Source organism: Numida meleagris, chromosome 19 (assembly GCF_002078875.1).
Source record: "Numida meleagris isolate 19003 breed g44 Domestic line chromosome 19, NumMel1.0, whole genome shotgun sequence".
Classification (NCBI taxonomy): domain Eukaryota; kingdom Metazoa; phylum Chordata; class Aves; order Galliformes; family Numididae; genus Numida; species Numida meleagris.
Window position 1 is genome coordinate 11562114 of NC_034427.1, and position 12604 is coordinate 11574717.

A 12604-nucleotide genomic window follows, 5' to 3' on the forward strand; every position below is an offset into this window, starting at 1 on the left:
TTTTTTTTTTTTTTTTTGCTGTTGTTTTTGTTGTCCTAGTTGTATCCTTCCATTGCAAAAGACTGTCCCTGCGGCAGCGGCGCGGGCTCACTGCATGCGGTCGGGCTGCAGCTGCTGGGGCTGGTACTGCACGAAGGCGGTGGCAGGCGCTGCCGGGGTGCTGGCGGTGATGGGGGGCTGCACCGCGCCCGTGTAGCCGTATCCCACAAAGCCCGCGGCGGGAGAGGCAGCGTAGGGGTACTGATCGTAGGCAGCTGTGGTGTACTGGGAGTAGGCTTGGCTGGCGGCGGTGTAGTCGATGTAGGGAGATGTGATGGACTGCACGGGGGTGGGGATCACCACGCTGGGCTGAATGATCGCTTGGGGGTAAACATAGTGAGGCGTGAGTCTGTGGGAGCAAAGGGAGAGGGTCAGTGAGGGGTCCGCTGCCTCCGGCCTGCGTGCCCCTGCCCAACCCCATGGCCCCCAGCTCCATGCTGCTCCCTCCCCGTGTCCCATCATGGCTGTGCTGGGAACAGCCGAGGGCCTTCTGTGCTGTTATCAGTTAGCACACATTTAGGCTGGTGTTTCCATAACATGGGATGTTTAGGGCAATGCTACAGGGTGTTTGTTGTAAAACATGAGATATTCATTCTGGTTTTCCTCCCCCCACAGTAATGCTCCTCAGTGGCTGCTGGGTCAGAGCCCCCAGCAGCGCTCCAGGATCACCAGTCTGTGCACCTTGAGCTGCTGCCAGCAGCAACTGAGCCATGCACAGGCTGAGCCATTCTGGGGACACTTAATGCAGGCCTGCCTACTCATTTGCTAGTAACTGCTAATAAGGAACTAATCAATCAATCAAAAATAGAAGGAAAGGCCCTTGAAAAGGTTTGAGGCTGCCAAAATAGTAGCTGACAGCATGTTATGGACAAAGAGCAGAGCCCTGTGCCCCAAGGGGTGCCTGCCATGGGCAAGGGCTTCCATCCAGCTGCCGAGCTGCACTGAGTGACAGCAGTGACCCAAAGACATCCCCCAGAGAGCTCCTTATCCCCACTCCCAAACCCCACTTGCTTTTGCAAACAAAAACCAAAGTATAATTGCACCATGCTTAAGCAGATTCAAACATTTGGGGGGACTTCTGTGTGGATGTGTGTGACAGCGCATTTTCAAACACAACCACTTTTAAAAGCCTCCCTCCCACAGGCTTTTCACACGCTGCAGGCTGCTGCATGCCTGAAGCGCTCGGCGAAGCGCAGCTCAGCTGCTCAGGGACCCACTCATCTATTTGATCCCTGTCAGAAATAGGGCAGCAGAACCCCGTGCACTGCCCCAGCCATGGCCTGCAAGCTTCTGCAGGGCCACTCACCTCCCTCACCCCACCAGAGCACTGTCTGGGGCCTCAGCTGGTGCCTGCAGGGCCCTTGGGGCTGCCCCTGCCAGCAGCTATGGGGCTGTTCCCATTTGCACTCCAGCCAGCACTGGATGCTTTCACCTGCTCTTCAGGCAGGAGAAAGGCTTCCCCCAAACAAGTATACATATTAACTGACTTTTCTCTTGTTTTGCCACTCATACACTGTTTTTTTTCTTTAGGCAATTTGCATTATGAGAGAATGATTGCTATCCTTCCCCCTCACAGCAACTCTGCCTCCAAAAATCAGCATCCTCAGATGAAAGGAGGCAGCCCAGAGGAGCAGCACCAGGCTGGGGGCAGGATGCATGGTGGGGAGCAGCACCTCCATGTTCGGCTGATTAAATGCATGGCCACCTCCAGAGCCATACAGAGAGGGAGCCCACAGCCCTTCAGTCCAGAAATACACAGTACCCAATATCACCTTGTGACTAAGAAGAATGAAATGAGGTGACAGACATTCACTGAATCATTTTTCTTACAGTTGCGATCCAAATTAAGACCAGCATGGCTGAATCAGAACAGGAGCTCCCGCCAGAGCTCAGACCTCAGGCTCAATGTCTCGCGCCTTCATCGGGTTGCAGCAGCAGGCGCCTCTTCCTTGGGCTTGGCCATCAAGCCTTCGCCTGTGGAATGACCCAGCTGGGCTGACAGCCTCTGGGAAATCCAGCAGAACACCACCCCATGTGAGTGCATGCTCTGGGGGGTGTCTCTAAGCACACGGCTCCTCTTGAAGCATGCTCCAAAGAGACAGCGAGCCTGCCACATCCTAGACTGCTACTTCCTCAGCAAGGAAAATTTCCATCTCTTCAATGCCTCTTTGAATAAAAAACACCATTAGCTAAGGAGACGATAAGTAGTCTTGTACTCTGCTTCCAGAAATAAATCCCAGCCCAATACATACACAGGCGCATGTCACACACCAGTTTACCGCATTGAAAAAACACTCGCCAACTCCAGGCTCTTCCGGTCTGTGGGTTTCTAGCATTTAGCTATAGGAAACTCACTAAAGATATTATGGAGTTTGGGCTTCTGAATTAGCAGACAGATGGCAAGTCATTCATCAGTCGAGATAACCCAACCCAAGATAAGGTAATTTGGATTACTTGCGGCTACAAAGACAACAAACTTCATTGCGCTGCACTAGTTTATCTGCTGGCTGCATTTCGCACCCGTAGAAAGCCTTGAAACACCTTCCCCTCCTTCATTATATTTGAAAATCTTTCAGGAAAAAGCAGCTTCTTTGGAGTGCTGTATTTTTCTAAAAATCAGCAAACGGTAATCTGAACATCTCCAGAATGAGTCACGTCTGTGTGTTCAGATGCCTTCCCTTCCTCCGTGAAGCTTTCCTTGTCTCCACAACAGGCCCTGCAAGCCGGAAGGGAACTTCATCTAGAACGCACAACACAAGTAGGAAACGTCACCAAAGTGAGCAGCAATTGCCACCACCCCCCACCAGCAGACACAGGAGTACTAATGGCATTAACAGTAACGGCGGATGAAGGCCCAGCCAGGCCTCCGCCAAAGGCCGCGGCCTGCCCGCGCTCCCACCGACGTGGCACCAGGCCATGCCTGCCCCGGCAGCCAGCCTGAAAAGGGACAAAACAAAAGACGTGGTCACCGCCACGGGTAGAGGGGACACGGACTCAGTTGCTGCTTCTACCCTGCAAAATAATAATAATGATGGAACAAAAACGGTTTATTTTCTGCACAGGCCTCGCGGGGACAACTGAATGCATCAGGCGAGGCTGGTGGACACAGCAGGGCAAGCATGGTGCAAGGACATCTCCAGGCAGACAGGCCAGCTTCGCATGCAGGCTTCCTGAGGCCCACAGCCTGGCTCTGCCCAGCACTTCGGCAAGGCCACAGGCTGGGGGCAAGCGGCAGGCAGCCAGGAAGAAGGGACGCATCAGGAGGTCATGGGCCCAAACAGCAAGGAACAGGAATGAGCTTATGGGGCTCCCTCCCCTAATGAGCTCTGTCCGGCTGAGCTTATCTCAGAGGCACTTTATACATATTTGATTATTTTAGGTCAGCTTTACCCCTAAAATGTGCTTTATCTGCATTGTCTCAGCTCCTTGCCATCCTGCAGGACTTCATAAGCAAGAATCACAAATACTCCTGCAAAGCACGCGGGTCTGGGAGAGCTGGAGGTCCCAGCCCCCTTGAGCTCTGCCAGCCACACAAGATATACCTTTGCCAAGGTGGGAGACAAGTGTAGTCCTCTGTCAGGAGGGACACAGCATCACACAAACACTTGGGAAACAAGAAGGGGCACAGGGCTCTTGGCAGCTTCACAGATCAGCACACACTGCTGTGGCCAGCCATTTATTCCTTGAAGAATAAAAGAAACAGAGCCCTTTGTGTCTGCCACCGCAGGCACAAACTGCAGCATTTGACCCCAGGAATTTGGCCTCCATTTCCACCAGAGTTGACCTGTCAGCTGCTACAGGGACACCCACACTAGCCCAACACGTGATGCCAGGACAGATGGATGTGTCTGAGCCCTCTGGGTACACAGCACCAGCAGTGATATCATGGGATGCCGGGCTCCAGCTGGTAGGTAGTACCACAGCAACACAAAAAACATCTGTGCAGAAGTAACACGTCCAACCATAGCCTGGGTGGCAGGTTTGAAGAGAGATATTTTGAAGGGGATTCGTGAGTCTAAGTGCATCAGACAGAAGTTGCCCAGGGAAAACCCCTGGCTGAAGCACTGCAACACCGCTGTGGTATAAGCAACATACAGACACATCCTGCCATAGCCCCAGGGACAACATTCCTGAAGGACAATCCCAAGGCAGCACATACTCATCTCGAGGAGCTGCCTGGGCACTTTAAACCTGGGTGAAGCGCTGGTGTCTGGGCAATACCTACAGCCACACTGCCAGGCTGCAGAAACACAACAAATTCAAGTCCTGTTCTCAAATCCAAACACGATGCAGAATGGTTTGGTGCAGACTGGGACATTTATTCTGCACCAACCACTCTGCAGTCCATCGGCATTTACTGACACAGGCTGGGTTTCAATCACTGACATGACAAACTTCTGATTCCTGAAATGTCCCCATTAAAGCATGCATTGAAATGTCAATGGCTTCTGCCTCATCAGCCAGATTCCAAACAGACGAGGGTGAACCCTGCGGCACTGTGGCTGTGTATTTACCCTTGCCTACAGTACAGTGACACAAAAACAAATCAGCACCAGAAAAAAAAAACCCACCAGATTTCTGCTCATCTTGTAACTAATTTGCCTGTCTGTCTTCTGCTCTTCCTCCTCTAGTCCTTTGGGAAGATTTACACAGGCAAACAGGTACACAACTGGGTTTCCTGCTTGGCTGCCACAGGACCTCAACGTGCTGGTGGCAATGGCTGAGGAGCAGCCTGCCATAACAGACTGTCCCAGGCAGGAATCAGTACAGTGGAGAAAGTGAGCATGCTGCAGGATTCAGTGATAATCCCTACTGACTGCTGAGCCCACCAGAACCATAGTTTAAGAAATAAAAATGCCAACTTAAAAGTATTTATGATTTCAAATTAATTTCATTTTGTCAGGAGAAAAAAAAACAACTTAAGTAACGGGGAACACTGCAGTAGCTGAGAACCTAACATAGCCCAGTGATGCCATCATTTTACAGTGCTATCTTATCTTGACTTTATGATGCAAACTAATGAAGGTGGATCCCACGGAAACAAATAAAAATAAACACCATCTACGCCTCCATCAGGAAGCACAGCCAGTGCAGAGGTGTGGAAAAGGAAAAGCAAAAAAAACAAAAAGAACAAGATGCCTATCAGAGATGAGAACGCATCTCCTCACAGAGATCTAATCCTTCTTCTTAACCAAGTGCCTGAGAGCAACATCCTGAGCTCCACCACCAGTTAACCAGGCTCAACAATTCATAGCTTTATCCCCTGCACCTTGCTTCCCCCACACCCATGGGAAAAAGAAAAGCAATAATAATGCCAAACAAAGGCATGTTGGGCCAGACCAAAAATAGTTTTGGAGAAGCAGGCCAAAAACCACTCAGGTAGCAGAGGTGGAGATAACATCTGCCTGAAACAAGAGCCATCTGGCACCAAGGAAAAAGCCACATGGAAGTTTATCCGCAGCTAGTCAGCTATCCAGAATTATCAGTACAGCCAAAACAGACACGAGCTGACAGAAGAAGCAGAAGTGCTTCACCTCAGTAATCAGCAGGTGTCTTCAGCATCAAGGTGAAGAGGGTGCTACATGCATTGTGTCCACACAGGAGGAAAACTAATGGCTTTGAGATTAATGTCCAGGAAGCCCCCGAAATTCCACCTTTAACAGAGCTTTCCCATACTCTTATGCAATTTGGGAAAGAACAAAAGCTGCAGAAACATCTTTAAAGTCCTCTCTGGTACCTGACAAGATTGATTATAATAATATATATTAAGTTGCCAACATTTAACTGATTCCTTTTTTAGCAGACTTCTTCTCATGTGATTCTTTCCACTGGTTTTTAATTAAAATCGTCATATATTTATCAAAGTTCTTTCTTGGATATACAAAGTATTTTGAAGGAGACTGCTTTATCTACGGAAGAAGCAATGAAATAACAGGGTTTTCTTTTATCAGAAATAGATAAGTGATAAAACAAGCGGTTGCTCAGACAAGAAAGAAATTTGATTTTAAATGTTTCCAGGATCTCTCTTGCCAGCTCTGCCTTTGGTGACTGCCCCAAGCCCGCAGCGAGGGCACAGGGGAGCTGACACGCACAGGGAATCGGGGTCGGTGCGATCCTGTTTACAGGATCAAGAAATTAAGAAATAGGAGAGTGAGTTTTAACTCTGAGGTCCAAGACTTTTCATCTTTTGTGATCATAAAGTATATTTAGCTCTGGTATGTAGCCTGCTCCATCTGTGGGGAACAAGTTCTTTATATAAAGTCATATTTAGAAGTGACCCAGTGTCCTTGCTACCAAATTATCAGAGCAACTGTTCCCTCACAGTGTCCCCAGCTTAGAGGCAGGCTGGTGAGAGCTGCATTTATCATTCAAATTACTGGGCATGTGTTTAATACCGCAAAGTTAGGGACCAGTGGCCAGCAGCTGCACGCAAGAAAGACGAGATCAGGAACAGGCTGGGCTGCTCTGAAAATTCAGGCACGTGCACAAACCTGCCACTCCGGGATTAAAGTGGCACCAGATCAGAAGAGGACAGGCTTACATCTGCTGCTCCTCAGCTCCTTGCAGCCAAGGGAAAGGACTTGGGTCGCTGCTGCTGCTGCTTTGGGAGGGGGAATGGCAAATCTGCCGACAGAGCCACGTAGAGGAGAGAGCACAGCTTGAGCCACGTGTTGATGAGATGAAGTCAGGGCCACTTCAGACTTGCTCTCCTTTACACACATCAGAATGGCACGGTGAAGCCTGAATCAACAGCTCAGCCCCTACAGAAGGTCCAGTGCTGCCCAGCAGCACCCCAGTTGTACAGCCAAGCATATGGCCAGTGTATCAGGCTGTGCTCTCTTTTTGTATCTTCTATGAAGATGCAGGACATGAGAATACTGCATCCAAAAGAACAGCACCAAGGCCTTGGCCCCAGTACCAGCATTTGCCATCCTGAAGTAGATGTCTCAGAAAAACTGCAAAGCCATCAGATCCATTTATAACTACAAGTCTATTCTTAAAAACAACAAAAAAAGAAAAAAGAGTTCTTCCTGACTGGGAAGCTTTTGGTCTGAATAGCGGTAAGCATGCCTGAGAACTAGCAGCTGAAGCCATTTGGAAAACGAATTGGAGTGTTTCTTAGGAAATCACCCCCCCCTCAAAGCTTTTATGTTATTGGCACGCAACGCACAACAGGTGCTGGGTGAGCCCGCCCTGCAGGAACAGCAGAGCAGCCGGGGGTCCTGCAGCGGGCCAGCACTGGGACGTGGTGCAATGGAAGTCAGAGCTGGGGGTGCCAGCTGTCAGCCTGAGCAGAGCAAGGGCAGCCTGCGCCTCTCTGCGAGCATGACCACTGAAAGATGAAAGTTGGTTTCCTTTTATTTTTAACTCAATAGAGAAGTTTTAAGGATAAGCAGCTGCAAGGGAGGGTGGGCTGACACAAAGAGGGACTTCCTTCACTTCCCATTGCAGCAGGTCCAATGCATGAAATGTCAAAATCACAGATTTAACCATTTTCAACATTGCCTGGGACCACTGGCCAGCAAAATAAGCAACTGCAGAGGATGGGAGGCGAAGTCTCTGGAGCAACATCTCATGTGCAGATATGGAAAGAGCTAGATTCTGCTGCAAGAGACAGCGGTAAGTTTCCAAGAGCGCAGTCACTTACTCAGTCACTGGTAGATCTCCCACACAGATAGTTCCTTTGCTGAGGCACAGCCACAGGAATGCAGCTGCCACGCACCGCCTGCATACAGGGCTGAGAGCACGGCTGGGAAGAGGAGAACAAGGGAATCCCCTTCCCTGCAGGGCTCAAGTCAGCCTGGGGCACTGGGGTCACAGAATCATTATGGTTGGAGAAGACCTCTAAGATTACTGACTCCAACCGTCGACCCACCCCCACCAAACCATGTCCCTCAGTGCCACATCTACACGCATCTCGAAAACCTCAGGGATGGTGACTTTACCACTTCCCTGGGCAGCCTGTGCCAGTGCCTGACCACTCTGAGAAGAAATTTTTCTAAATATCCAACCTGAACCTCCCCTGAGGAGGAGGTCCCAGAGAACATGACCACGATGGTGGCACAAGGCAGCTCTGCCACATCACCAACACTCCCAGCCAAGTGGCCTATGCAGGTGCTCCTAGCAGCTTCCAAAGATGCTCGAGATGTTTCTCAAAATTTCTTTGAAGGGACATTTCTGCAGTAAGACATGGATCCATCTGCAGAATCTTCCCATCCTCTGGTCACATAAACACAACTCCATGATGGTCGGTAACCACAGGCAAATGCTGTGGCATTCCCACCTGCCTCCAAGCCAAGTGCAACCTGCAAGCCACAGACTGAGCCCCCAGGCCCAAGGCTGCTTCCCTAACCCCAGAAGCCAGATCTCCGAGTCACCCTGACACAGCCACATCCCTCACCTCACGTTACAGTTAAGATCTCCGGTTACGACAGCCTAGAGACTACTTTCAAAACAGGATTTACTGCCGACTCCGTGCTGTCTGCTGTGCGTGTGCCTCCCCTGCCAGGACAGCAGGAGGAAGGAGAGAGGCTCCTCATGGTTTCTCTTTCTGTTCCGCATACCCTGGGCAATATTTACAGCTGCATTTGGGTCCCTGGGGCTGGGGGGAAGCCTTCGGTTTATAAATAATCTTTACTAATGTGTGGGTAACTTTCACAGTTTCCATTCAAGTTTTACCAAAAAACCTGCATCTTACGGCTTGTTCTCTTTTACCTAACTGCCTCATAGATCATGGGCTCTTCATTCACTTCTTCCTTGACACATCCAGCTTGCACACGTAATACCTCACGTCCCATAAACAACTGTCTCTTGGAAACTGTATGGCAATCCCTGGATGCAAGCACTTTGCAGAGATGGAAGGTACAGGAGGGAGAACCCTGCAACACCTCATGTCCAGCAAAGCAAAGATAACTGAGAGCTCTGCTTGGGGAAGACCAGGATTCGTTCCACAGCGTGGACAGCAAACAGGCAACAGCAAGTTGGTCACGCTCCCAAAGACTGCCAGACCCCAATAAACTCCTCATCCATCCTCAGATCCCACAAAAAGAACATTGTGAGTTCAAGGGAGTACAAGAGCAGAGCCTGGCAAGCTCTTGTTTCTTCTGATCTACTGACAAGACAAAGAGAAACCAGCAGCCAAGCCCCGCTGTTTGACTGAGCACCTGATGCTGTGCTCAGAAGCCACAGAGCAGCCCCAGCCGCGGTGCTCAGGTAAACGGCTCCATGTTCTGCCAAACCCACATTTCTAGCCATTCTGCTCGAGCAGTGACTGAACGCAACGAAATTCATGTTTACCGATGCTTGCAAATAACGATATATAATCCCCTCCCCTCCCACCCCTCTGGTCTCCTGGTTCCTGTCTCTTGGCAACTGATAAATAATTTATAGTGCTCTCCGCTGCACGCACTAAGTGTGGCTCTGCTGGCTTAATGATGAAACCAATGCCTAAGAACTGGAACAGTAGCCGTCTAGATCACAGGGAACACCTAGTCACTTGATCCCACACTTTTCTGGATTTGAAGCTAAAAAGTAAACTGCCCAAAAAGAAAAACCACGTCTTCCACAGCCACAGAGCTGTGGCTGCTGGGAGGCACACGCAGGAGCAGCAGATTGTCTGCAAGGGGAGCAGGCGAGGCTCCTGCCAGCACACTCTGCCTGTTTGCTCTTTTCTGTTGGTGTGCGTGGAGAACCTCATAACATGCTGGGCTTTATCATCCATCTTCTCCATTGTGTGCTCTCGTGCATTTTGGAAAGCCTCTGGTGTTCACATCTCAGAGGTGCTGCCAACCTCCAAGGCTCCGAAAGCTGCTGTAACTCCCCTCGCTCCTGAAGAACAGCAGCTTCTCTATCTGTGCTATTGTGGCTCTCACACACACACAAAAAAAATCCCCTCTTCGTTTCACGACAGATGTTCTTCAAGTCTTCCCAACAGAGCTGTAAACACTTATGAAAACTGGCATGTTTGAACCGTACACACCGCACATACACTGGGAGCGCGCATAAGTGGCAACACAGCCTCTTGCACCCATAAACTCATCGGAATGAGATTACCCAGGCAGTTGGCAACTGCAGGCACGAGGGCAGAGGAGTGAAAGTTTCTATTTTGTTGTTAGCTCGCTTTTTTCTTCCCCCTCGTCCCACAAAAAAGGCAAAATAAATGCTACGAACAGAGAACAGGGAAGGGATGAAATATTTCTGTCGACAAAGGCCAAAATCCCATCTATTTATATTAGTCACATTAAATCCACAACAGAGCCGTGCTCAAAAGCCTTAAAAAATGCACTACTTTCTTAATGCTCTTAGAAAATAATAATAAAAAACCTTATCAATATTCACTTTCTGAAATGGTGCAAAAAAGGAACGGCATCAATCATTAAACAGTTAAATGAAGGCAGTATGACAGTCACTATTGTTCTCGTGAAGCACACTTGTCTTTTCCCGAGCAGCTGCCAGATCCTATTAGATGTATAAAAAGAGGACTTTTCTAACCGAGTAGGGATGGTATAAGCTATTGAAAACAGCAGACAAAAGCCCACTTTTGCAGACTATTCAAGCCTTGTATAACATCTGTCCAAAATCAATTTTTGACCTAGTGTTACTTTCATTAAGTAACAGACTTTGTTTCCAATGCAATTTGTTTTCTAGGATAAAACTGTACCCTAAGCGTTATTACGTGGGAAATGGCGCAGAGGAAGCAGCTCTTATTTGAGAAACATGAGAACAGAATTTGCTTAATTGCTTTGACACCTTAAGTACTACAATAGAGAAACTATTTTCCATATTTCTGAATCCTCGTGAATTCTTGAAGCTGGCAAAGAAGCGAGCAACACGCCGGGTTTATTATGACTGAGACTTACTGAGGATAAAGGAGAATCTTTGGGAATTATATGAAAGCTGACAAATGCACAAAACTTCTGAAATCTCCACCAGAAATAAAGCACTCCCAGCATTAACAACAGCTGTTGCAACTCCCCGCTCCTGAGCCGAGGCTCTTTTCATGCATTTTAAGTAATGAGGAAGCTGATTTGCGAATCTGATTTCCAACCGACTGTTAAGAAACGCATCCACTTACCCAAAGGGTCTCTGGATGAAGGCTGGGTGGAGCTGCTGCACACCTATGGTAAAACCTGAAAAATACATTCGGGAAAACAATATGACTGAATGGCACCCACTGCGCCCTTCGGCTCGCGACGCACGCACAGAACCTCAGACCTCATGCACATCCATTTTGTGTGCCGCGTGTGAGAGCAAACTTAGAGCCCCATTTAGAAGCAAGTTCATTTGAAGACGCTGGCACACAGATGGGAATTCAGATTAAAGGGCAGCGTATCAGTGCGGTTATCAGAGCAGACAACGGGCATAATGCCTTATCTACCGCTGGGCAACGCGGGTAAAATTAAACCCGAGGGCAAAATGATGAAACGGATCTCAGTGCTAGCACTGACGTAACAGAGGGGAGAGCAGGAAAACAGATCGGCCACGGAAGAAAAGGGCTTTAACTCAGTTACATGAACTTGGGTGCCCAATGCTGGTGTAACAGGTATGGGTAAGCAGATACGGTGTGGAGGTAACGCGACTACAGCACGCCCGCCGACAGCAGCACCCAGGGCCGAGCAGGCGGTCAGCCAGCCCGGGCCAGATCAGCCCGAGCGCTCCTTCCCGTGCCACAGCAGTCCTAATGGAGAGGGACGGACCCCTCGGGCTCCTCACCGGTTTGAATACTCCTCGGCTTTGCTCCCAGATACGCCAAGTTCACGTTTGCTTTCCTGCCATCGATGATGGGGTTGGGGTCTTTGCACGCTCGCTCAGCCGCGGCTCTGTCTGCCATGGTCACCTGGAAGGACAACAGCGTTGTTCGGAGCGACCGCGTTTCGCGAGCGCTCCGGCAACAGGCGCCCGGCGCGCTTTGTTTACCGCTCCGCTTCGGTCGGGAGCTCAGCCCCGCTCCTCGGAGCTCCCCGGCCCCACATCGGGCTGCCTGCCCCCGCCTTCCTGCCGCTCCGTCAGGCGGTTAGCGGGGCCGGTCCCAGCAGCCCTAAATGAGCGAGGACTTCGGGGGACGCGCGGAGACGCGAGCGGGACGCGGAGCGGGGAACGGGGGAGGGGGCGCTGAGCGGAACCGGCACCGCACCGCGCCCATCCCCGCGCAGCCCGGCCCGGAGCGCGGCGCTGGGGGCAGCACTTACAAAGCCGTATCCCCGGGATTTGCCGGTCTGCCGGTCGGTGATCACCACCGCCTCCTCGATGTCCCCGAAGACCTCGAAGTACTTCCTGAGGGAGGAGTCGGTGGTGTGGTAGGGCAGCCCCCCGACGAAGATCTTGGTGAAGGTGGTATCCTTCTGCACGGTGTGCATGGTGCCGGGCGCGGCCGGCCGCAACCGGCATCCACCCGCGGCGAGAACCCCCTCCCTCCTTCCCTCCCCGGAGGCGGCGGCGGCTCCCAGCGGCCTACAGCGGGCTCATGGCCGCGCTTTGTCCCGTCAGCGCGGGCGGCGCCCGCCCTCCCCTCCCGCCGGTGCCGGTGAGTAGCGGCCGCGCGCCGCACCGCCGCCTTTGTAGGGCC

The 12604-nt window shown here is 50.8% G+C and overlaps 1 protein-coding gene across 1 annotated transcript; it reads right to left on the reverse strand.

Moving 5' to 3' along the window:
* Positions 1-12581, reverse strand: RBM38 (RNA binding motif protein 38). Its single transcript, XM_021416695.1, has 4 exons — positions 12228-12581; positions 11752-11875; positions 11114-11168; positions 1-388 (listed from the first exon to the last, which is right to left on the reverse strand). Exons 1-4 carry the CDS (start codon positions 12393-12395, stop codon positions 88-90), a joined length of 648 nt encoding a protein of 215 aa, XP_021272370.1. The 5' UTR covers positions 12396-12581; the 3' UTR covers positions 1-87.

Excerpts from the sequence above, each read along its gene's own strand:
- RBM38 (XM_021416695.1), bottom strand. The coding sequence starts at position 12,395 with ATGCACACCGTGCAGAAGGATACCACCTTCACCAAGATCTTCGTCGGG. Across the intron at positions 11,876-12,227 it reads AATCCCGGGGATACGGCTTT|GTGACCATGGCAGACAGAGC; the intron begins GTAAGTGCTGCC and ends TTGTCCTTCCAG. Across the intron at positions 11,169-11,751 it reads GCCGAGGAGTATTCAAACCG|GTTTTACCATAGGTGTGCAG; the intron begins GTGAGGAGCCCG and ends TGTATTTTTCAG.